The sequence below is a fragment of the Microdochium trichocladiopsis genome, assembly GCF_020744255.1.
Source record: "Microdochium trichocladiopsis strain MPI-CAGE-CH-0230 chromosome Unknown B0I36scaffold_9, whole genome shotgun sequence".
Classification (NCBI taxonomy): Eukaryota; Fungi; Ascomycota; class Sordariomycetes; order Xylariales; family Microdochiaceae; genus Microdochium; species Microdochium trichocladiopsis.
The window spans coordinates 2609478-2633289 of NW_025763552.1; the positions used below are offsets into that span (position 1 = coordinate 2609478).

At 53.1% G+C, this 23812-nt stretch overlaps 10 protein-coding genes across 10 annotated transcripts; 3 read left to right on the forward strand and 7 right to left on the reverse strand.

Moving 5' to 3' along the window:
• Nucleotides 1–1331: 1331 nt before the first annotated feature.
• B0I36DRAFT_387530 (uncharacterized protein) lies at nt 1332–3977 on the reverse strand (the record flags this gene model as incomplete). The annotated part of the gene is made up of 2 exons (XM_046161185.1): nt 3284–3977; nt 1332–1696 (listed from the first exon to the last, which is right to left on the reverse strand). The coding sequence occupies exons 1-2, from the start codon at nt 3954–3956 to the stop codon at nt 1332–1334; spliced, it is 1038 nt and encodes a 345-aa protein (XP_046008761.1). The 5' UTR covers nt 3957–3977.
• An 866-nt stretch (nt 3978–4843) lies between these two features.
• B0I36DRAFT_332738 (prokaryotic phospholipase A2-domain-containing protein) lies at nt 4844–5899 on the reverse strand. The gene is made up of 2 exons (XM_046155152.1): nt 5425–5899; nt 4844–5372 (listed from the first exon to the last, which is right to left on the reverse strand). Exons 1-2 carry the CDS (start codon nt 5760–5762, stop codon nt 5156–5158), a joined length of 555 nt encoding a protein of 184 aa, XP_046008762.1. The 5' UTR covers nt 5763–5899; the 3' UTR covers nt 4844–5155.
• A 1539-nt stretch (nt 5900–7438) lies between these two features.
• Nucleotides 7439–7775, reverse strand: B0I36DRAFT_224464 (uncharacterized protein; the record flags this gene model as incomplete). The annotated part of the gene is made up of 2 exons (XM_046149054.1): nt 7439–7675; nt 7749–7775. Coding segments are annotated over 2 exons (264 nt in total), but the record flags the coding sequence as incomplete, so codon positions are not given.
• Nucleotides 7776–8682: 907 nt separating this feature from the next.
• Nucleotides 8683–9476, reverse strand: B0I36DRAFT_332740 (uncharacterized protein). The gene has a single exon (XM_046155153.1). The coding sequence runs from the start codon at nt 9253–9255 to the stop codon at nt 8887–8889; it is 369 nt and encodes a 122-aa protein (XP_046008764.1). The 5' UTR covers nt 9256–9476; the 3' UTR covers nt 8683–8886.
• A 68-nt stretch (nt 9477–9544) lies between these two features.
• Nucleotides 9545–10729, reverse strand: B0I36DRAFT_332741 (uncharacterized protein). Its single transcript, XM_046155154.1, has one exon. It carries the CDS (start codon nt 10453–10455, stop codon nt 9655–9657), a length of 801 nt encoding a protein of 266 aa, XP_046008765.1. The 5' UTR covers nt 10456–10729; the 3' UTR covers nt 9545–9654.
• A 2928-nt stretch (nt 10730–13657) lies between these two features.
• On the forward strand, nt 13658–14576 carry B0I36DRAFT_353362 (uncharacterized protein; the record flags this gene model as incomplete). Its single annotated transcript, XM_046157199.1, has 3 exons — nt 13658–13752; nt 13835–13908; nt 14275–14576. The coding sequence occupies 3 exons, from the start codon at nt 13658–13660 to the stop codon at nt 14574–14576; spliced, it is 471 nt and encodes a 156-aa protein (XP_046008766.1).
• Nucleotides 14577–15005: 429 nt separating this feature from the next.
• On the forward strand, nt 15006–16311 carry B0I36DRAFT_332742 (uncharacterized protein). Its single transcript, XM_046155155.1, has one exon. The coding sequence runs from the start codon at nt 15141–15143 to the stop codon at nt 15933–15935; it is 795 nt and encodes a 264-aa protein (XP_046008767.1). The 5' UTR covers nt 15006–15140; the 3' UTR covers nt 15936–16311.
• Nucleotides 16312–17387: 1076 nt separating this feature from the next.
• B0I36DRAFT_250899 (uncharacterized protein) lies at nt 17388–17585 on the forward strand (the record flags this gene model as incomplete). The annotated part of the gene is made up of 1 exon (XM_046150573.1): nt 17388–17585. A coding segment is annotated over one exon (198 nt), but the record flags the coding sequence as incomplete, so codon positions are not given.
• On the reverse strand, nt 17582–18876 carry B0I36DRAFT_353364 (uncharacterized protein; the record flags this gene model as incomplete). Its single annotated transcript, XM_046157200.1, has 2 exons — nt 17582–18121; nt 18727–18876. 2 exons carry the CDS (start codon nt 18874–18876, stop codon nt 17582–17584), a joined length of 690 nt encoding a protein of 229 aa, XP_046008769.1.
• A 265-nt stretch (nt 18877–19141) lies between these two features.
• Nucleotides 19142–23348, reverse strand: B0I36DRAFT_376848 (ankyrin repeat-containing domain protein; the record flags this gene model as incomplete). Its single annotated transcript, XM_046160498.1, has 4 exons — nt 19142–19615; nt 19682–21302; nt 21432–22233; nt 22337–23348. The coding sequence occupies 4 exons, from the start codon at nt 23346–23348 to the stop codon at nt 19142–19144; spliced, it is 3909 nt and encodes a 1302-aa protein (XP_046008770.1).
• Between the last annotated feature and the right edge of the window lie 464 nt (nt 23349–23812).

A 23812-nucleotide genomic window follows, 5' to 3' on the forward strand; every position in this document is an offset into this window, starting at 1 on the left:
TCCACATAGAGATGAGTCATCCAGCCTGTGTTCCAGTACTCAGGAGCTCCCGCAGTCCCATGCTCACTAACCTGAAGCAGCTGAGCATGGCTTCCATCGAAGACACACGGTCAATTGACGATGGCGCGAGGCTCGACGGTGGTCAATTGACGTGCAGTTTTGGCCATAAAATGGTCGGAGGCTCCTCTGACCGCACTCCATCCCGTAAACATCTATAGATCCGGCGTTCTAATTTGCGTCCTAATTTCATTTCGCTTTTTGTCGAAAGCCGCTTTCTGTCCCTTGCGGAACTAAAATGTTATTGATGAAGAGGTGGCCGTTGCGAGCGCTACGTGCAGTCCGTAGACTGTACAGCCCATCCTGCCAGAGGACTGCGAACTCGCGTTTCCTGCCAACACTCCGAACGAGTTCACGTTGCTTGTCCACCACGCCTTCCGCTGAGCAGGGAGTCTCAATAGAGGACCTGAAAGCCAAAATGCGCCATGTCATCGCCACAAAAGACGGCCGGTCGAAGTCAAAACTGATATGGCTATAGGCCCTTGAGAGATTGCAGAAGGTCGCCGTGCAAGCTATGGCTTTCAACTTCGGCCGATCGACGAGAACGAATAAGTGTAGAAATGTTTGGTAGCAAGACGCTTATTTGTTGCAGCATCGTGTGCTTTTCTCATAATGTGATGCCTTCATCCATGCAATAAGCGAGGATTCTTGATCAAGCCACTACTGACTATGGAGCACGAATTGGCTGTCCTCTACCCCACCTTTTTGCAGAGGTGCCCACTTCTCCACTGACTAACGTGGTGTGCCAAGGTGCCTGTGCGTAGAACTATTTGTGCATGACGTACACGGACACCGATTTCGAATCTGACTGTATTCGGTGCGACAGATCGGAAGGTTCAAGATGCCGCGCAGACGATGCGTGTTGTTCTGGGCCGTTGTTCCATTTGGACACATGGCCCACAGGACGACCGTAGGCGAGCCAAAAATAGCAGCAGCGGTGTGCCGGAGCAAAGCCGGGCCAATTTAGGCACGAACCCAGAGAGGGTTCCTCGCACACATCAGGCCCGCCTCCAACCCCGAGGCCGCGGAGCAGTCTGACGGTCCCGACGACACGCCGCCATCCTCTTGCGCAGCAGAATGCGGCGACTCTTCGGGCGGCAGAAGGAGCCAAAACCGACGACTGGCGCAGCAGTCGAGCAGGACCCGCCAGCCCCATCGCTGGCGGCGCCGCCATCCTCGACCAGGAAGACCTTCCCCGCCGGCATCAAGCTGCTCCACAGCCCGGCAAACCCCGCCGACGCCATCGTCGAGTGCGTGTTCTCTTCCCTCCCCCCTTAGCCTCTGAATCGGCTGCTGACACTTCCGGCATCGTCTTCATCCACGGCCTGACGGGCGACCGCGAGAAGACCTGGACGGCCGCCGGCGCATCCGAGCGATGGCCCAAGGCCCTCCTCCCGTCCAAGCTCCCGACGGCGCGTGTCCTCACATTCGGATACGATGCGTATGTGGCAGACTGGCGGGGCGTGGTGTCGCAGGGTCGTATTGCGAACTACGCGTGGAATCTTCTGACGTCTCTCGCGGCATATCGAGAGGAGGACGACACGGTAGGTGCCGGCGGCCGGGTATGATAGTGACGATGCTAACGCGAGCAGAATGAACGGCCGATCATATTTGTCTGCCACAGCCTGGGCGGCCTGGTCTGCGAGGATGTACGTTTTCTCTGCTTCAAGCCACGAAATGCAGCTAACGACGATGACAGGCCCTTGTGACAACCCGACCAACAGGTCGCAGGATCGGGCCAAGGACAAGGGCAGGTCATGCACGCGGGAAGACACCCCTCCTTATGTCAGCACAAGAACATCAGGTAATCAGGCACGGATAACGATAAGGACGGGTACGGGACCCGGTCAGTAGTCTTGGCACTGACCGGTCACCACCCAGGAACTGACGGGTCAATGGTTTTACCACTGACCGTCAGTTCCACGAAGGGTGACCAGCAGCACACCTCTATGGAAATCCGATGAAGGACAAAGGATATATAGGACGCGGAGGATTTCCTTGTAGACGATCATTACCTTTGTACTTCAGCGATCAATCTATGTGCCTCTGCCAGCAGGGTCAGAATCATTTGCCCTCCTGCTAACCTTCTCAGCAGTCCCAAGTCTCGAATGTTGTGTCCGCTGCTAGTGTCTCTCGATGTGTGAACGCCGCCCTCGGTCGGCCCTGGATCCATTTCCATGGCCATGGTCTTGGTGCCAAGGTACCCGCAAGTGATATCCTCTGGCCGCCGTAGGGGACTTGACGACTTGATTCGCAGACAACTCGTCCAACAGATAAGAGACAAAGTACTTATGGGCAGAGATCATGTGCATGCAGCAAAGTCACCGCACCTGCAGGTATTGGCGGCTGATATTGGGGCTCGGAGTGGTCCGGCCGGGGCGCCGTGCGAGGAGAGAACCTGGATCGTGGCCTGGAGAGGGCGGTCGCACCCTATGCGAGCTTGAACGTAGCGACAAGAGAATCGAAGGCGAGCTCTGTGTCGATGGATGTCACGGAAATGAAAGCGGAATTTTGGGGCTGCATCAACATTGCTAATCGTCTCAACGCCTTATGCCACTCGCCGAGGTCATCGGGGTATATTGATAGAGACTACGCAGAAAGCCTAAGATCCTGCCTTTTATGTTTTCAACAACTCTACCCGTTATACCTAACATAGTGTCGGGCGCTACCTGTTTGAGTGTCTAGGGTTCGGGCTACACCTGTGCCGGCTGTTTGCTGCCGTGGTCTCTTGAACTCGGCACCAGTTACCGGTGCCGTGTTCCGTGTTCCGTGACTTGAAAAGCTAAGAGCAGCTTGATTATACTTCATAGACCCAAGATTGACATCGGATTCAAGAGCAACTAGCATGAGCAGGTATATTTTATTCAGCAATCACGGGAAAAGGGATGATGAATCACAAATTTTATTTCCTCACGCCGTATGCCAAACGAGTGTGCTCTGGATTGTACCAGGTCTCGCAGTTTGCGCGCCACCGACCTATCTTTGAAGTTTCAAGAATACCCAGTCATCGGAGTTTGGAAGGACCTTGATAAGAAGCTAAAACTGATGAAAGGTCATTCCTGCCTCCCCGAAGTCTGCAAATCCAAAAGGCGCCACAGACGCGTCTGGGATTGCCACATGTTACCACATGCCCATGGCTGCCTCAAGGAGAGATACTCAGTCTCCTGAGGTCGAGTGTGTCAGCTGTCTGAACCCGAATTTATGGAAAACAGCAAGGGGAACTCACGACACTGTTTGTTCCAGTCAAAGCTCTTTGGGCAATTTCCCGGCGCGTTCTTCTTGATGCACTGCCCATAACCCCAGCCCCTCTCGTGCTTCCCGTGGACCTCGCAATCGCCGTGGACACCAATGTACAGCTTCTTGCCGCACTCCCTCCAGGACGGATGGACGTCGATCTTGCACGAAGCCTTTCCCTTGCGGTATCTGCAAGGACCCTCGTGGCCACTCTTGTACGGCCACTTCTTGTGGTTTTCCTCGGTGATGGGATGGGTCTGGACGATGACGTTGACGTCCGTGTACTCGCCCTTTTTGATGTCCGGGTACTCGACGTGGAGATGCTTGCCCCGGAGCTTGACGCAGCACTTGCCAAGATGCTTGTTCTCGTGGCCGTAGACGAACTCGACGCACTTCTCATCCTTGTCCCACGTGCGAGCCTCGAGGGCATTCTCTGGCCCCAGGTCGAACTCAACAAAGGGTGTGGCCAGGGTTGTGGCAACAAGAACCAAAAGTGAAAATAGATGGGAGCGCATATTGACTGCGGATTGGAGATGTGATGGTGGGTGTAGTGTTGGTAGTTGTCTTGTTTGTGCTTCTGAGCCGGTTTCGATCATCTCTTGTGCTGGGGGTATTCCACGATATTTATAGTCAAATGACTGCCTGTCTGGTGTCGTGTCTTTCATCCTTCATCGTCGCCAAAGCTGTTCACTCTGCGCGAATCCTCTCTGTCTCTTCTCCATTGACAGACTTCTGGTCTGTCGAGCTCAATACAGATACCATCATGACGTGTAGGCGGCACTCTGGCTTTGCCAAGCCGCATGAATTCTGCAGCCAGTTTGGAGTTGAAAAGTTGCTGGGCACAGCCTTGCGCTGTTGGAGACTCTTGGCGAAACGCCCGCACTTGCAGCAAAGTCAGTGGATCGTGAAGAATGGCCCGTCGCCCTTGGGAGCTGACACGAAGAGATTGCAACCAGGAGGATTGCATTCCAATGCCAAGCATAAATCACCGCATAAGCCGCATTCTTGGCATGAGTAGAGTTGTGTGGCCGATTTTGCCTTATTTGAACAACTTCTCGGAGAGTTTGGTCACAAATCGGACTACTCTAGTTCCATTTTCGAAAAAAATCTAATATCATGTGGGTTTCACATGTGAAACTCGGATGCTGCTGAGCCACATACGCATAGTAACAACGAAGACTAGGGCTTTTGTGTCGGGCTCGGGGGGATGATGCCACTCAGTGGTCGACCATTGGCCAGCGGGCCGTGAGACGAGCCAGACTAAGAAGGTGGGGTCCAAGCGGTGGCGCCGGGCGGTCTTACGCGCTTTGGAACGGGTTGGAACCGGTTGGATCCAAACCCAATCAACTGGACCTCTGAATTGGCTGGTTGCCAACCATGGGGGTGAGAGATTTCAGTTGAATTGGACCCACAGTTGGAGGATACAACGGCTCCAACGATTGGAAGTAAACCTTCTTGGGCTAACGTTAGCCTGTGCCTGAAAGGTATAAATACGAAGTGGTGTCACCAATAGCTTTAACATGTGATGCAGGTGGTGCATAACGTATTCCACGATTGAGGCGCCCGTCCAATTGAGTAGCCCACCAAAAGCAGTTGATTACACTCTATTACACGATTATCTCAACAACCACAATAGCAATAGAATATCCACGGGGCAGAAATTGGATGTCCTAAGTGAGATTGTGAGATACCTTTATATCGGCAAGAAAGGTAACGTACCGTTTCATGCCGGTGAGAGGTTCAGGCCCGCTACCATTTAAAGCCTCTGACAGTTCATTAGTGACCTCCTACAGGTCCGATAGTCCAAATTATTTCCTTCCCAGCAAGCGCCTTCCCTTCCCAACAGATCAACGTCGCAAAATTCTCAAATCGTTCCAGTTCCAACCGGCACATCCCCGTAAACCTGCGCCACCTCAACAAGGGCGTTATAAATAGCTACCTTCTCCTCGTACTCCCGGATAAGTTCCTCGTCGCGCCTACTGGGGTCTAACCATCCAAACGCTCTCACCGCAGCGTAGTAAACTTCTGCCAGAGCCCGGCATAGAGACTTGAGCGTCACCGAGTTGCATTGGTAGTACAAACTAAAGCATATCAGTATTACATCCATTGGAGGGGTTGAACGGGGTGATTGACTCGGTCTTGAACTTGTTGTCAATCCTGAGTCTCCCAGCTGTCGTGAAGCGGTTCTGCTTCTTATAGTTGTTGTAGCCAAAGTCGTGGCGGTGGCATGCCGGGACGAAGGGGAACCCGAGCGGGTTGTCGGGTGACAACGTGCAGTCGTCAGTCGTCCAGTCCAGTGTAGCCGGGTCGCGGGCGTCGTGCTTCACTGTGAATTGGGGTAGTGTGAGAGTAAAGAGGTACTGGTCCGTGATGGTGTCGAGGCTCTGCCGCTTAACCGGAGTAACATCCTCGATTTCCCGGAGGGCGAGTGACGTGCTGGCCAGGAAGACCAGGAGGGTGATGAGCTTCATGATGTTTGACTGACGGGAGGCGCGTCAAGGAGCTTGACCTGGGGGCGCTAGCTGGCTGACTGGGAGCTGACTAGAACGAAAAACGCCGCTCATCTGAGGCTGGGGAGGCAGTGATGTTTATATTCCCTTGACTCCAGATCTTCACTTTGGAATTCTGGCCTCGCAGGCTAAGTCAAGATTCCAATATGACGTATAGATAACATGAGCACGTCTTCTGGCCCTTTGCGTCATACATGTAACCGCCCGCTTTCGCGTTCCTAAGGTCTTCGCTCTGCAGGGTAGTAGTTCTCTTTCTACGTACGGAAAGCACAAATTTGAACTAAAGAGTCACTACTCACTAGTTTAGCTCAAACTGTATGCATTGTCTTTCTTGGTTTCGGATCACGGTAGGATTCGCAAGCCCTTCAGTGGGCGGCTTACGCAACTGTGTTTAAAGTTCCAAGATACATTTTATTAAGGATCCTTCAGATGCCAATGAGTGCTACAGGCCGGACGAGGGATTACTAATGTGCATGCATTGCGGCGCCGCTGAAAGCTCTTCGGAAGCTTATCCCGGTCATAAAAAAAAGTCAAGACATGCATACGCCTGTCCAAAACCGCAGACGCAGCGAATTTGAGACCCGAGCGACAACCACGATCCTCGTTTCGTCTATGATGGCATATGAAGTTATTTCGTTTCTTTGGATGCTCAGGTCTTAGCAGGGTTACACGCTTCGAAATAGCTAATGTCATTGTGTCGCAGCTCTTTTGCTTAGCATCCTTTGTACAATTTCGATACAGCCGTCAGGGTTATGTGCCGAGGACTGTTGCTTTTCTTCAAGCCATCATCAGCCAACGGCCGCAGGCCGGTGGGTCTTCTAGCCGTATCTTTGGCCCAACGTGTTGTTAGGTCCGAGGATTGCTCGTATACGTGCCATAGCACAGAGAACATGCTTGGACAAAGGGCCTAGGATTAGTTCAGTCCTGGCACACACGGGTGCCTAGCTCTCGAAGGTGCTAGGCTAAACATGCTAGCACAGGGAACGTACCAGCACACAGACCGTGCCCGTACACGTACTCTGGCACAGGGCGTATGCCATCCACCGAAGATCACAGCGACGAGGCCACAAAGTATGGGCGATGGTAAAAGGCTTGAGTAACTTGAATCCCGTAAATTAACTCCGCCCATTACGCTAAAGCGAAAACAGCTGGAGAACACTGTGAGTGCTTCTCGTTCGAGCCCCATCAAATCCTGCCATCGCTGGCTCATGGTTATCTAGGATGACGATATGCGCAGTCTCGTCAGATTGCGTAATCAAGCAGTTCAACTCAAGACCTCTGAGAACACAACTAGAAAGGATTCAGGGAAAGGCGACGAGTTTTGCCGCAAGCAATCAGCAACTCAAGTGTTCAGTATTCTTGCCTTAGATCTATGTTTGTTGTAGATCCCTTTCGGGATACGGTTAGAATTGGGTCGGGTGACAGTTAGAAGTGCGTATTCTTAACGATAGAGCGAATGAGAACAGTATATCTAGAGAGCGCCAGAAAGAGAGACCAGAATAAGACATGCAGACTTCTTAGCAATGAATTGACTGGCAACTATCATTTTCATGAAGGACTAACTAGAAAGGAGTGAATCATAAATGAAAGAACGACACCTCATTCGCCTCTGTGAACATTCCATCGCTTCAAAGTTTAAGAAGCTTAACATCCTCGTCGAATGTCCCATCGAATGTCACCTCTAGATGTAGACGGATCCAAACTTCATTCGTGTTCTTCAAGTAAAGTTTTACTTCGCCCTTTACCACAAATAGGCTGACCTTAATCGTCAGCCCACTGTTCTTTAAATTCCCACGTAGAGTCCCAAGATTGATGCCTAGAATATCGACCGTGACGGTGAGACCCAAGGTCTGGGGGTTCACGTAGCCTTTCACCTGTTTCACGGATTAAAAACTGTCTCCACGACCGAGAAGCAATAGCATAGACACCGGGGAATAAGCAACATACATGGAGCGGCCCAAAGCTGAAATCAATTGTGGGGGAGTTTCCTGAAAGCTCCTTCCGAAGCCCGTCTGTGTGTTGCTTCTGTACAAGGGTGTAGACGTCGTTGCTTTGCCTGCGTTCAAGAACCACTCCTGATTTATTGTGTTAGAGACAGCATCTAACTTGGGAGACAGAACTCATACCAGCGCGAAATTCGGGTTCCATAGAGGTATCAAAGCTGGTCGCCATTTTGGTTGTAGATTTAGTCGTGAGAACTGTGAGGCTTTGCTTTCTGTAGCGATCCAGATACGTCCTTAGACATGTATTTATACACATTTTGTCCCAGTTTCCCCTGCCTGCAACTCCACAAATCTGCGTCTCCCATTCCGCGTATAAGAAGGTTTCAACTGTAAGTGTGGGTAGGGTAGTTCAGAAGGTGCTGATCAAAGTAAAGCTGGTTGGCGAACTTCGGAGAAAGGCATGTGAGAACCCCTCTGCATTTATGCCTACCATGGCAACACAATGTTAGGATGGCGCCAACAATCATAGTATACCGTCACCGACTAATTTTATCTAATTGGGAACTCATCCAAATCATCCCAAAGGTAGAGCGAGTGTATTCAAGCACGACCTGTGTTTACTGAACCTCCGGGGCCCTCATGTTAAAGGAGGCGCGTAGCTAGGATAACTTAGCATGCGATCAATGCCCCGAGTATCGTAGCAGGTAGCTAGAGGCGTTACTAGCACCTCTACGGAGTGATCTTTACTACTGGTACATATCAAGCTACTTCTCGATAACTGGATGATTTTTGTATCGTTATTTAAGCTTCAATATGACCCCAGCCGTACGCCTCACCGTAACTTTATAAATGACCTGCTGGCCGAATACGAAATCTCAGCCAATAGTGTATATTAAGATGCTTCTCAACAGTTAGATAGCTTTTTTAACTTTATCCAAGCCGCTGCATGTCGGATCCCAGCAGCACGTCTTACCTGCATAGCCCACACGACCAGGCAGCTATGAATTGTTTACCTAATACGGAAGGGAGCATACATAATGGATGCGCACGGAAAGGAGGAGTAAACGTCATATCACGATAGGTTCTAGCGCTGGGCCTCCTTGTTTTGTTGTTGGCTTTACGAGGAGCAGCCGCTGCAGCGGTTAAACAGCCGCTTGGCTCTGCTGTTGGCTTCCCTGGTGTTGGTGTTGTAGCTCTTGGATTGACGCTTGCTGTTCCTTGCTCTCCCGCTTCAACTCTACCACCTGCTCCATCAACCTCTGCATTATCTCCAGCAACGCGTCTCCGTACTTGCTGCTCTTCCTGCTCGTGTCCAATCCATCCTCTCCTCCGGCTGGCGTTGTCCGCTTCGTATTCTTGGTCGGTTTCTTGGTCGCTGCGATGATTTCGACGTCCGCTTGTTGGTTGTCTTGTGCTTTGGAGCTTGGGGTCGGGTTGCGAGCCGATCGTCCCCGAGACTGTTCGTGGTCGGTGGTCTCAGCCACGATCACGGTTTCCACCGCGTCACACATGTCCTACCCACCACGACAACACGCGTCGACTACTTTCTTCAGATTCAAACACCCTGACGATTGATACAACGATTAATACAACGATTGATACAACGATTGATATAACCCAGAGACATGTGACGCTCTTACGTAAGGGCTGTAGAGATGGAACAAAAACCCCGCCGGAACGGATTAGGTATTTAACCAGTAGTTGCCCCTAGACCTCATTGGGCGTAATACAGAACTTTCGGAAATCAAGTCATGTTAAGTCAAGTACAACAACAACAATGAATCTAACTCGTTCAATTCCGTGGTGACAATATTATTCAATCTATAATTGCAAATCCTTTTTTCCCCCTCGGAGTCCATTATCACGGAAGCTAGCTTAACAATCATCCTTGCGCCTAATAACTTTCCATATTAATAGCGCTCCATAATGAGCTGCGTCTTTAGTGAGTCCTCCTCGAGAAACCAACCCTTGTCCTGCAGGTAGGAGATGAAGCTGTCGTGCTTAGTCAAGGCTGTCGTACGGCTCTCAGTCTTGAAAGACGCCTCGACGAGACAGTCGTTTCCTGTGCCCGCGCGGTTACGGATGGGCCAGACCTCGATGTAGAGCCGCATCCCCTCCCATGTGCCAATCGAGCGCTTGGCGAGGACCGGCCCAAAAATACGCGATTTTGCCAACGCGTCGGTGCCCCATTTGATGCCCAGCCAGTTGTCGAACTTATCGGGCGCTTTGTCGACCAACATCGCACGCGATTTGCACGTCCCCGGCAGGTCCATCCCGCTGTTCACAGAATCCGCCACCTTCTTCTTGCGGGTGATAGAGAGTGTCTGCTTCTGGTAGCCCCATTCGACTTGGGCCTCGTATTTCGCGTCACCGGCGTCGAAACCATCAATATTAGCCGTGGTGAGCGCGGCGTCGATGTCACCGTCCATGATGACATACCGCTTCTTGTACGTCAGCTCCAAGTCATCCTCGTTCTCAGTCTTACGGATGCGGGCGCTCCAGCCGGCGGTATAGATGTCCTTGCCGGTCGTGTCAAGAAACTGGGCATGCAGCTTGGTGACGCTTGGGGGCATGTCGAAGGTCGACAGGACGGTGCTCGTAAGCTCCGTGTTAGGACCGAGGACTGCGGTGGGTTTGAGGAGGAACTTGATCTCGTAGTCGGGCATCATATTTGGCGCTCCCTGCGTTGCGGAGTCGACAATGGCGGTCATGGTGAACAGGCGGCAAGGGGAGGAGTGTATGGTATCTGTGAGTTCACGGGCAAGGCTTGAATGAAGCAATAAGGTCGACTGAGCAGCGGCAGTTTACAAGAGCGGACCAAGTAGGTGAGGTAGTCGCTGTTCTTGAACAAAACGATGCCCGGCCCTTGCTTCTGGACAGCTCCTTCCGCCAGCCCCATTTTCGAAGCATGAGGTAGAGAAGACGCACATCCGGCATCCGTTCAAGTGACAGAACCGGCCAATAAGAACACGCAATTGATCACCGTTATCTGCAGAACATGAACAGACAGAATGACATCAGAATGACCTTAAGTTATAATTAGAATTTTATAGCTAAACTTCTAAATTCCGAATATAATAATAGATATTTAAAAATATTACAAATGCTTAATTAGAAAGACTGAATTTGTATATAGTGAGCTATTCCCTTTGTATAAATGCATACATTCAGACTATTGTATATTTAGATACGAGCTGTAAAAAAAAACATGTGAAAGTTAGCCCACGGCAGATCGTTCTAGTCTGATAGTATGAGATTATGTCAGATCCCTAACGTGCGGAGATCAGGGGAATACTTATTCCGGACTTGCCTAGCTCCCTAGGTACTCCCATTTGTGTCACGTGTACTAGTTTTACTTCATGTTTTAGTCTCGTTACATCGCCAGCATGTACCTAGAACCCTCTTAGATACACAATCAATCGAACACGATGTAGCTGATCCATGGTCTGACAGATTAAGGTTCGATAGTTAGCGTTGAGGCTGAGACAAGCATAAGTCATAGTAAAATTGATTGGATGTTGGCTTTCTCTGTCTTATTCTGGGTTGGGGGGGGGGGGTTTGAAAGCGGGAGCATCGGCCGCGTAGGGTATAGTGAAGAAGAGGAGGCATGGTTAGCTGCAGCGCGAGTTTGAGAGGGACGCGACGGCTTGCGGCGAGAAGGCGGTGTGATCGATGGCATGGTGCACATGATCCACAGCGGGATGTCAATTCCACCCACTCCAACTTCACTAGAGGCGTCGGTTGGTCAACCCCATGCAAGAAATCGGTTGCAAGATCCACATCAATTTCATATGCCTCAGCGGTGGATTGGGTTGAGTTGATCGCCAGCTTGGTTATACGCATATGCCGAGTACAGAAAATCCAACGCAGCAGCAGTCTCCGCTACTGCCGTCTTAACGGGCTATGCAGGTAAGACGTGCTGCTGGGATCCGACATGCAGCGGCTTGGATAAAGTTAAAAAAGCCATCTAACTATTGAGAAGCATCTTGATAAACACTATTGGCTGAGATTTCGTATTCGGCCAGCAGGTCATTTATAAAGTTTCGGTGAGGCGTACGGCTGGGGCCATATTGAAGCTTAAATAACGATACAAAAATCATCCAGTTGTTGAGAAGTAGCTTGATGTGCCAGTAGCAAAGATCACTCCGTAGAGGTGCTAACGCCTCTAGCTACCTGCTACGATACTCGGGGGATTGATCACATGCCAAGTCGTCCTAGTTCCGAGCTGCTTCGGCATGAGGCCCCCGGAGGTTTAGCACATACAGATTGTACTCGAATACACTCGCTCTACCTTTGGGTTGATTTGGATGAGTCTCCAATTAGGTAAAAATATTAGGTGACTGCATACCATGATTGCCGCTCTTGGAAAGTCCAGCCTCTAGCAAGAAGTGGATATCTCGAACCACCAGTTTCTTCGGGGATTATTGCGTCGTGTGCCAGGCGGGGGGGCTGTGCGAGTTTGAAGAACGAAAAAGATGATTCGAAAATTCGTCATTGTGGCTTGCGATACGAAATAATGTAACTGTTCGCATCCCTGGACTACTGGGCAAACTTTGCCGACATATGTAGGCATGCATTGGTTAGACATCGGCCGCTACAATGTTGTGCTTACGCACATGCCAGGTATAGGCAAAGCCAACGCGGTACTTATTGAGGGCTGGTGAGATGGCTGACAATGTACTCATAATTCTGCCAGGAGTTTTCCGCCTGGCGTCGTGGCTGTGAGAGACAAGAGAACGCTCGTGTTGAGCTGAGGTGTCGTGGACACGCGCTCATCGATCGTGGCCGCCTCGGGCAACGGACGTGCCATTCCTTAAGAGCAAGCCACGGCGCTCACTCATATTTCTTTCCCGTTCCAAGTCAATTGGACATTAGTAGGCCCCCATGATTCCAGTAAAGGCAGCGGGAGCTGGCGAGGACCGGCCGCTAGTCCACAACCACTGCGCATATCAAGACTCTCTCGCAAAGCAGCGTTGCCAGCAGATCTTTCTCGCCTGTCGGCATGAGATTAAGGCTCGATAGTTAGCGTTGAAGCTGAGACAAATATAAGTGGTAAATATGATTGGATGTTGGCTTGCAGGTCTGTCTTGTTCTGGATTCTCCGTAGCGCGCTCTGACGCGTCTCATGTCGGAAAGTTCCGAAGCCAGCAAAGGTCTATGGCTTGATCCCTAGTTGGGCAAAACGAAAATCTCTTGGCCTTTGCCCGTGGTGTTTGCGGAGTCGAAGATGCTGAGCATCATGCACCTGTCCACCCCACCAGCTGGTGGTGGCCTCCAAAAGGTTTGCCTCCTGGTCTCTACAGAGATGTTGTCTATTGTTGCGGCGCTGGTGGCCTGCCTACACCACAGGGCACCTCTGTTTCTTTCCCGTCCGAGCGGGTTCTCAGGAGTAGTACGTCTTCTCAGGGGCAGCAAACAAATAAGACATGTGATTGGCCCGGAAACGCTCCCTCTCACTCGCCGCCGGCCTCTCATTCCCTACTAGCCTCCCTACCGGCCGTCCACTCCCCGCCGGCGTCTAGAATACGCGAGGTCGTCCTGTCTACGTAGACTGTATTGAACGAAGCGCGGAAGGCATCAAGGCCGTTCCCAATGGGATTATCCTTGATGATCTCCAACCGCGGCCCTCGACAAGGCACTGACCCAACCCAGCCGGGTCGACCTGAAAGTGGCATTCCTCACGGGTCAGGAAGGCAAGTATCCGAGGCACGTAGCCTGCCTTGATTCTAAGCTGGATCTACGGCTTCTTCCGCTGCTGCACTGTGCGCATGTGATTCAATATCAAGCGGAAGTTACCGTCGGAGAGTCGAGACCTCGTTGTGGACCTGGTCCGGGGATGCGGACTGGTTGATTCGGGAACACAGCGATGGAAACACGAGGATAGAAGACGTCCATGCTGGCGCACGGGACAACATGGTCGTGATCAAGTCTTGTCCCGTCGCCCTTGATTGGGACATAAGGCTTGATGAAGTCATCCCGAGGGATCAGGAGCACTCGCAACTGCAGTTGTGAGCCAGTCCAGGCCCGGAGGAAGGGACGGCGAGGCGGTCACTTGGCGACATGTTGCTGACAATCGCAGCTTCTTTCAAGACGATCTCTCCAGTGGAGTCCAGAATACGACTCAGAATTGTGGGATATGGAAGGCCTGAGAAGATTACGCCTAGGTTTGTGTAAACCTAGGGGTCAGCTCCGACGGAGGAGTGCTAATACGCCCGTCGTCCTCGTTTATCCCTAGAGCATCTTAAAGATTGGCAACCGTTTCGTATCTCAGGCCGCAATTCTTGGCGTGCAGCCGATAACTCAGCCCATCTGGTCCTAGCCATACAGCACACTCAGTCCATCCGCCACCCCGAAACACGGCATTAGGAGGGAGGACAGGCAAACGGCTCGTATCCAGACAATCAGTTTTTATTGGGTCCGGTCTCTGAAATGCATCACGGTTGAGTTAATATGCGGCGATGAAGCGTGGTGTCGACGGGTTGGGATCAGCAGGGGGAACTCGCTTCCGTGGATCGGCGATGGGACAATAGTCCTTGCATCAGAGGCTTTCATTGCTCCTGATCAACCAGAGAAGTCCAATCCTGCTTGGCTAACAAGAAACGCCTCATCACTGCTTCTGGGTCAGACGTCCTGGAGTTGGATCCCGGCTTGCGGTGATCCCGACTTCTCCTCCACCGTCCGTGAAGCTGTTATCGATCGTAGAGCAACTCAACCTATTGACTTCGTTGAAGTACAATATCGACCTAGCACTAGGTCACCTCGCGCTATCGATGATGTGAACTCAGAGAAGGGAAAGGACAAGCTCAGCATTACTGACATAGACGTGGAGTAGGGAGGAGGCAAGCTCAGTTTTACCAAGGATGCGCGGCGTAGAGAAGAAAAGAGGCAAGCTAAGCACTACTAATGACGTGGACTTAGAGAAGGGAATACGTAAGCTGTGTAGGATGCACCGAGAGGAGGATAAAGAGTGGGATGAGATCACACTCTACTCTCCATGCGACTAAATGGCGATCTCAGTGGCTTGAATCACATGCTCGAGTAGATTCGAACGGGATCGGCAGTATGTTCGACCGCAAACACGAGATGCAAGTGTGATGTGAGGCATTCTGTCGAAACGACTAAATGGTGATCTCAGTGGCTCCAGCTGCAAGTTTCGGGGCATTCGGTGATCTGCAAAGTTTCGGGCATCTCCAGCCTACATAATCCCAACCTCTGCAACGGCCTCTCTAGGACAGAGAAACCGATGTATCAAAGCCCAGCCCATCACCATCATATAATCCTCACTCGCAAATCTGGTACCTTGGTCGTGAGATTCATCCTCCTGTCATCCAGACTTACCGACATCCTGGATATCAACTTGAGCGATTGGTGTGGAACTCCAACAGCACCGCCAAACATGTCTCAGTCTGAACAACGACTCACAATGAACATGCGGGGCGCCAGGGATCGTCAGATCCAATTGCTGAAGAAGAAAGCCGGCGCGGATTTGACCATACCGGTCAATCCTGAGCCCCCCGAAAACATCCGCAAGATGCTTGACGCCGGCAGCAGCGCCCTCGGGGTACCTCAATCCAAGTACACTTGCTTCACACAAGAGGAAATACCCGTACCCCCTGCCGTCAAATCTGACCCCCTTGGCATCTGGCTTGGCTGGGGCGGCTCCATCCCGCGCTGGCAGAGGGGCGAGGAAGTCAGGTTCGCGGCCCTACGGCGAGGGTACCCTACGTCTAACCATGCCACCTTCGCCGCGTACAAGCTCAACGAGGCCGCCAAAATGTGGAACGACGCCAAAGTCGGAGTCACCTTCAAGTGGGTCGATGAACTGGAGAAGGCGGCCTTCGTGCTCGCCTATGGTGGCGACCAGGGAGGGGTTCTCGCCAAGGCCTTCTTCCCCAACTCCAACGACCTCAACACGCTCTTCGTGTACCAGAAGGCTTTCGACACTGCCATCAGCCCATACCAGACCAACATCTTCCTTCATGAGCTTGGTCATGTGCTGGGGCTGCGCCATGAGTTCGCTGCCCAGGAGGGGGGTGCGGTGGCGTTCGGCTCAGCCAACCCGCGCTCTGTCATGAGCTACACTTTCCCGCCCAACATTCGCGACTCGGATAAGAAGGACACTCAGGACTTTTATAACTATGAAGAGGAGACATTGCGCGGTCTTCAGATTGTTGACTTCATTCCTAACTAACGACGTTAGAAAAATGCTGGAATATACCCGTGCTCGAGAAGTAGACTCGATTCGTGTTGGCAGCTGCTGGGGCATCGTGGGTGTCATCGAGGTGCCAGAGAGGGATGCGCCCTTGAGAGTGTATGGAGGTATGATACTTTGACTGTGGTTACTAGAGGGAGCTTTCGGTCGATGTAAGGAGTTCTCCACTGGAGTTTAAGCTCGGCCGACCGTTAGCGGGTTTCTGTCATTACAGACATGTCACGGATTCCCGGATGTTGACTTCCGATTCACCACGTGGTAAGAGAGTTTACCTACCTCTGCTAATAGGGTCCATTTGGCTGGGATATTCCCTCTTCGTTCATAGTTAAACAACCCGAACCATTGATCGCCCGAATTCCTGTTCAATCGACTTCAAGCTGTTGATCTGAATCTATTTATTCGATTATATGTTAACCCTTAAATTGCTAACTCATAACTAGCGATATTAACTAGTAAACGGGTGGTGTGCACTAAATGTGCCACAAGTTTTGAGGAGCGACACTAGCTTTAGGATCGACTGCGAAGCAGTCTTGATCTATAGGATCCAACCGACGGGTAGATGCAATAGGTCAGACGGGTCCGGCAACGGGATAACTTAATGGCAATTGTTAGTACAGGCAGTACGTCCCAAATTCTGCCGTATTGTTGCCAGCTGGCGACCAAAATTTCGACCTGTCAGTTCGCGTCGTGTCAAGGACTCGACCATCGCCCTTAACCTGGAGCGCCGCCCACCAGGAACTTATGACCAATCTGGGGTTACAGTGGGGGTGCGAAAAAAACGCAAATTTCTCCACCATTTCGACGCGACGCGCATTTCCGCGTTATTGCGTCAACTTCACCACCAACTTCAATCGACAATGGCGACACCACAACGCCCGTTGAAGCCATTCGGAAAGCATTCCACGCTTCGTACGAGAAATCGCGTATGGGCAGCGTTTTCTGCGGGCAAAAAAGGTACAGTTATCGCGATTGACGAAGGTATTTCTGTGAGCTTAGTGTATGGCATTAAACGGCGGTTCACGAAGCAGGATTGGGGTGTCTCTCCGACAGGACGAGGGCGCCCGAGCACCCTTACTAGCTACGATAGACGACGGCTTAAGGAGACAATTAATAGCGACGCTTTCGTCTCGATTAGCCAGCTTAAAAAGAGGTAACGCCTTATGTCTCTGTATGGACGATTCGACGGTACCTTAAAGATGAGGGTATTCTGCACCGTAAGGCTGCACAGCGTCCCTTTTTGACAGAGGACCATGCTCAAAGAAGACTCGCATTTGCGCAGAAGTATCGTGAGAAGCTCCTCGCGTGGTTTCGTCGAATTCTATGGAGCGACGAATGCTCTGTCCAACGTGGTGATGGGCAGAGTCAGAAGTGGGTGTGGCGCCCCAAAGGTACGTACCTTTGAACCGCAATAACTTCATCTACAAACAAGACGAGAGGCTCATTGCCGTGATCTGGACGTACCCAGAGAGCATCGCCCTCTGGAAACTGAACCCGGAGGTCTCCAGCTTTGACAATACCTACCGCACAAATCGATACAATATGCCGCTGTTCAACGTCGCTGGCATCACCTGCAACAACTCATACTTCAACAAGGTACTCGGAGTCGTTCCCAACGAGACCCAATTCTAGTACAATTGGTTGATTGAAAAGTACGCAGAGATCGAGGCAGAGACCGGAGCTCCAATGCCAAACGTCGTCATCTCCGACTTCGAGGCATTCTTTGTGCAGGCGAGGGTCCCGATGGGCTCATAGGACTGGAGGTCGTGGAGGGAGACGTGGTAGTTTGAGAGGGACACGAGCGTGTTGGCCTCTTTTATTATAGCGAGCTGCTCGATGGCACGGGTCGAGAACTTTTCCACCTCGCGCAGGAGGTCGGTGGGTTTGACGGCCGGCTTGGGGGTTGGCTGACCGCCGCTCGAGGGCCGGCTCTTGCCGTTTGTGTCTGCCGAGGGTGCTTCACCGCTGGACTCGGTGGCCGGTGGTGCTAAGGCGGTGCAATTCTGTGGAGGGAGCTCGTTGAGGCGGTATATGCGGAGGGCGCCAGTGTTGAGGCCGACGAGGACGCGGTCGCCATGGCGAGGATGGTCTCGATTTTCGACTTGTCGCGCTGGCGCAGCTCGACGATGGGCCGCGCAGTAAAGGCGGAGAGCATGGCGGCCGGAACCCTCTCGAGGAAGGCTAGCGAGTCGTCGCCCACATCCACACAGAGGGGCCGTGATTGCTCAGAGACGGGGTTGAGAGCCGAGGTCAAGACGTTTGTCGTCGCTGATCTGGAGGTTGGTGTGAACGACGCGGGTCTGCTGTGGATCTGATGGGCTTGTGGTGACTGTCTCGGTAAGAAGGTTGTCAGGACGGAACCTCGTGTCGCCGTGGCGTGGTGCTGCTTGTCGTTGTGGTGTGCCGATGTTGGCGGTGCCTGGGGAATGAGGCGGGAGTGGAGCAACGGTTGGAGCAGGTGATGGAGTGCACTGGTGTTGTTGATGCACCGAGCACTGCAGTCGAGCAGTGCAACGTGCAGGGGGGAGCTCTGGCACGTGGGGCGCGCGATGACCGCATCCCCCAAGCCCACGGGCACGCTGAATGGCCCATGAGAGACCACCCGGCTTGGCTGTCAACCACCTCACTCCACCATGACTGAGTTCGCAAAGTTCTCTCGTAAAGCGTGAGCACAGGCACATGTGGGATGCTCATCTGTAAGTCAGGAAGATTTTCCAATGCCTCGGCGCCCTGACCCTTCGCCGACCCTGTGCCACTCGTTCACCGTTCCCACCTTCACCTCCGCATTTCCTCTCTCAAAGAAGCAATTTCCATGACCAAACCACCAAGGGATTTCGTAGGTGATTCGGTCACCAATCAGGGCGGCATCAAGAAGAACATATGACAGGCTGGCGTGCAGAAGCTTTGGCTGGCAGTGTGGCATCAGAGAATTGGAGGCTTGAGGTGCACCCATTTGCATGTAACGAAACCCAATGGCATATATTGACAGCACTAGTTGACAATGGCATATGTGCGCCGCATGGCAAGACTCTAGAAGGGGTGTATTGAATGGTTGGGAACGAGTTGGACTGGAGTCCTGCTCTCGCGGTAGTGGGCGTGGCCGAGACGCGAGTCAACTCATCCAGGCTCTTGCCCATATTTCCATACGGTGCCCATCCTTGCTGACATTCACGAGCTATCCCGCCAGATCAGATGCTTCCAGACCCTTTTGGTTGTTCAGCTGGCGTGCCGCTTTCCATAGAGAGAAGCTTCAGCATTTGTTCTCTTCGAGAATCGTCAAGAGAACCAGTTTCGGCGCCGTATTGTAGTAACAGCTTGGTGTACGCAGCATTACCCCTGCCCAAGCTGACTTCAAGGGGCGTGCGCTTTCGCCAGCCGCCCGGGAGGTTGACGTCCGCCCCGTGGTCCAGCAAGTACTTTGCTACATGCTTGGGGGCTCCAGGCCAGAAGTCAAGCGTGAGAATGAGCGGGGTGGTCTCGAAAGATTGGCTTGGTGCATTTACATCGGCCCCATGGGCAATGAGCAGTTGCAGAATGGCAAAGTCGAAGCGGTAGCCGGCGGTGAGGCATGCAGCGAGAGGAGTATCGAGGCAGAAGTTTTCAGACTTCGGGTTGACGTCTGCGCCGTTCAACACCAAATACTGCACAATCTCGAGCGAGCCCTGGAGCACAGCCCGATAGAGGGGGGTTTGCGGGGGTTCCGGGCGCTCGTCCCAGTCAAGTACTACTATGGCGTTGACGTCTGCTCCATGCGAGACCAAATACCGCACAATCTCGAGCGAGCCCTCGTACACAGCTGCCATGAGAGGCGTCATGCCATAATAGTTTTCTGTGTTTGCAACTGCGCCGTGGCCAAACAGAAGCTGGACGTTGGCCAGTTCTCCACTTTCACAGGCTCCGATAAGTGCCTCGGTGAATTCGTCCTCGGTGAAGACAAGCATGTCGCTGGTCAGCAGGACCCCAACAATGTCCGCATGCCGGTACTTACGGGCAGCCAGCACGGCGGCACCACCGCGGCAAGCTCCAGCCGTTGCGGGAGTCAGCCTGTCGAGCAGGAGCCTGACAATGTCGCAGGACCCTTCTTGCGCGGCTAATATCAGAGCGCCTCCGCCACGTTTGCTGATCCGGCCTACGGCAGCACCGTTGTCCAACAGCAACTGCACAATCCCGCAGTCGCCCATGCCCGAAGCCACCTCCAACCCACTCAGGTACATGTCCTTTCCAGCCAGGGAATGCCATGATTCTTCGTGCTCGATCAGGCGACCGCTCTCGTCTCCGTCCCTGTATCCTATAAGGAACTTAACGGCCCAACCTTCCCCCGCTTCAGGATCTACCGTTGCTCCTCGACGCAGCAGAAGACGTACAATGTCTTCATGCCTTCCCCAGCACGCCGCCTGGAGCGCACTGCCATAACGACCACCACTCGACTCAATATCTGCCTTGCTGTCGAGAAGCTGGCGCACAATGGACAGGTGGCCCCCTCTGGCCGCTGCCTGCAGAGCAGATCCGTAGCGTGCATTACGGAGGTTGACGTCTGCACCACTCTGCAGCAGAAGTGTCACAACGTCCTCATGGCCGAACCTGGCGGCGGCTTGAAGCGGCGTCCCAAAAGCGCGCCCTTGGGCATTAATGGCCATTCCAGCAGCAAGAAACCTACTCACAACCGGGAGCAGGCCATGCTGGCAGGCATAGTAGAGCCCGTTTGGAGCCAACACGGTTTCGAACTCCTCGTAGGGAGTAAGCCATCCTTGAAGGCTTCTTTCGTCTTGTAGAAAAAGGGACACGACCTCTACCACTGCTGCCGAACTCTGCGCCATCCTCGTGTGGCGGCTCCAGAGCTCCTTGGCCCAGTACGCTAGAGAATACAACTTCATGACTTTGTATGTGGCCGACATCATGTAGCTGAGACAGACCAGGCTTACCTCTTCACTGATGAGGACTTGCTGGAATCGATCGTGTCTGTGAAGATACTCCTTGACAGAGAAGTGAGCAAGGTGAACTGTCGGCATATCCTCCTCGTGACTGAATATTATCAGCCCCGGACAGTACTCAAGCAAGTCATGCTTTCGGAACAGCCTGCGGTCACGGTTGAAGCCACGTTTGTCTTGCTCCCCATCTATGCGTGTGGCGATGACATCAATCGCGGTGTCTACTGTCATTGGACGGTCCATAGACAGCATGAATCGCAGGAGTCTGGCCGCATCGCTCTGGAGCTCTGTTGGGATGTTTGCCAGCATGCGGTCGTACGTCTCGTCAAGACTCTTAGGCAGACTCGTCAAGGCTCCCTCAAGAGCTTCAGCATGATGGCACCTTGCCAGAACATCCATTTGGCAGAATGCCCACCTGAACCTGGAATTTCGCGACCCATGTGTCAGCTGAGGTGCGCCATTGGGCGAACACAACAGTGAGTAGTAGTGTCATAGGCCTAGCAACAGCCGAGTCACGGAACAATTTGAGAAAATGGGCAACAAAACTCACATGCCGTCCGCTCCATCTCCCACTTTGTCCACAATGCTATCCAGAATGCTCTGAGGAATGCCCTTTTCCGAGAAGCGGGGCTCCTGGAGCTCAGCCATCACGTAGGAGCGAATATCGGCGTCCACTGCCGTCTTGTCCAGGGCGACACAGTTCTCAGGGCCAAAGACTGGAGGCACTTCTCGCTCAAACTCCGGCTCCGGCCTCGCCGTCACGATGAGCTTGAAATCACACCCCTCGAGGTTCTTGACAGTGTCTCTCAGCCAAAGCAACAGCTCGCGACGCGTCGTGCATTCATCGAGAGCATCGAGGACAAGCACGGCCTTGGGTGTAGCGGTGAGGGCCGCCACAATGGTCTGGGAGAGGGCACTCAAGTCAGGCTGCCGTTTACCCGAGCCATGCAACTCGAAAGCCTGATCAACAATCCGCGATGGCTCACTGCTCATCTGGTGCAGTTGATAGGCTAGTGACCGAAGAAGACTCTCGAGGGACTGCTTTCGCGCGTCTCTGAAGTCGAAGAAGAAGCGAAACAGAGTAAATCCTCCCGCTAGCTCGAGCTGCTCGTATATCGTCGTGCTAAGGATTGTCTTGCCGAAGCCAGCCCGCCCATGAAGCCAGAGATGCCGCCGCTGGCCAAATTGCCACTGCCGAAATGCATCGCTTTCGAACAGCCAGCTCCCGCTACCAGCTTGCCTCCGCTCTCTCGCCGCGGCTGCATTAGTAGAAGGATCTGGCGGCGACAGCCAGCAGCGAATCTTTTCGTGATGTTGCTCGCTGCTAGTGGCTTTCACGGCGGCTTTCGTCTCTGTCACGTCCAAGATGATATCGTTCAGTTTTGATTCGACTGGATCAGTTATGGTCAGCTTTATCAGCTCGGTTAACGGTACAGTGCTTAAGCCGAAACTAACTGTGCTTAATAGTATCCTTGAGGCGGGTCTCGTGTTCCACCTTGGTCGCCGAGACGAGGCGGAGCAAGTCTACAGCAACCGCGGCAGCAACCATTGCCGCATAGCTCTGCCACTGCTTGTTCTTGTGTGTGTCCGAGTAATCGCAGATCCCTCTGATAACAAGGCACGGAAAATGGTTCATGAGCCCGGCTGCTTCCATCTCGAAACAAAGCACTCCCTTCTCTTCGGCCATCTTGTCGCGGATCGTGGCGTCCTTCATCAACGAGTTGCCGCTCGCAATGAGACCATAGTGAATTTGCGGGTCGTCCTCGTCTTCCTCCCGGGCGGCTCGAGTCTTGAGCCGCGCCGGATCACTACCGCAGGTCTTTCCGCAGTCGTCACTCGCCGTGTCAGAGTTGCGGTGCAATACGTCCGACAGGTAAAGTCGGTCGCTATCCGCAGCCGGGCGCGAGTATTTCTTCTTGATTCTAGGCCATCGCTGCAGGGCCGCCTGGACCTTATCGTCAAGCTGGCTCCCCTCCATCTCGTGCTGGCTGCGAAGCGCGCTGACCGCCGTCCTCAGTAACGTGGGCGGCCGGTTTAAATAGTCGTTATGCTGGAAGTCATGCCCCTGGATGACCTTGCCGTAGTCGTACTGGAACACGCCTCCCTTCCCAGCCCCAGCACTGCTCACAACAACGTCCCCGAGGCGGATATCGTGCCGCGAGCTCGGCGCACCGCCCCCGATGCTGACCATCAGCCCTACGCGCACGTTCGAGAAGCTGCCCAGCAGGCCCTGCGCGACCGTCGCGGCCGTCGTCGTGCCGTACTCGCCGTCCGGCAGCACGGCGATGACAACATTGTGCGGGCCGATGCGCCCGAGCGCGTAGGTGTTGGTGTCGTGCTGCGATGTGTAGGGGACGCCGGTGTGGACGACCTCGAGAAACGCCTTGGCCGCGTTGAACTCGGTCGCGAGGGCGCAGATCCAGCCGACCGTGTAGCTCGAGGGCTCGAGCATTTCCTCGGCGTCCATTTCTGTCAGATCGGGCTGGGCACAGTCAGTCCAACGAGCTAGAACTCGGGTCAGTGTCCCCTCGTATGACCGCGCGCAAGGCCTTTTCAGACTCTTGTGCCGGGAGGAGATCCTAGAAGCACGAGGAGGGCGAGCAAAACCTTCCAAGGGAATGGAGACTTGAGGGCTGGTGACAAGCAAGCAGGCATGTGCAGTATTACCCCTCCTCCTCTGGCCTCAACTCTCAGGGCCTCAGCCCCTCACGGGCGGAATGCAGCCTGCACAGGCTCAGAACCAAACCCTTGCTCGTTGGGGCTGTAGGGTATGCTTGGCTTCGACTGTCAGCAAGTGTCAGCAATCCCAGGGGAGATTCGTTCTCCAAGAACTAATGCACCAGTTCGGAGTCGGGCTGCAGACGGCTAAGGTACCCTGAATACTGCAGGGACCATGGGACCCGTGATGCATACCCTGATGCTACGGTGGGG

Bases quoted from the DNA above. Each gene is read 5' to 3' on its own strand.
- B0I36DRAFT_332738 (XM_046155152.1), bottom strand. From the start codon at position 5,762: ATGAAGCTCATCACCCTCCTGGTCTTCCTGGCCAGCACGTCACTCGCC. The intron at 5,373-5,424 runs GTCAATCACCCC...GATATGCTTTAG, and splicing joins GACAACAAGTTCAAGACCGA to TTTGTACTACCAATGCAACT.
- B0I36DRAFT_332740 (XM_046155153.1), bottom strand. From the start codon at position 9,255: ATGTGTGACGCGGTGGAAACCGTGATCGTGGCTGAGACCACCGACCAC.
- B0I36DRAFT_332741 (XM_046155154.1), bottom strand. From the start codon at position 10,455: ATGACCGCCATTGTCGACTCCGCAACGCAGGGAGCGCCAAATATGATG.
- B0I36DRAFT_332742 (XM_046155155.1), top strand. From the start codon at position 15,141: ATGTCTCAGTCTGAACAACGACTCACAATGAACATGCGGGGCGCCAGG.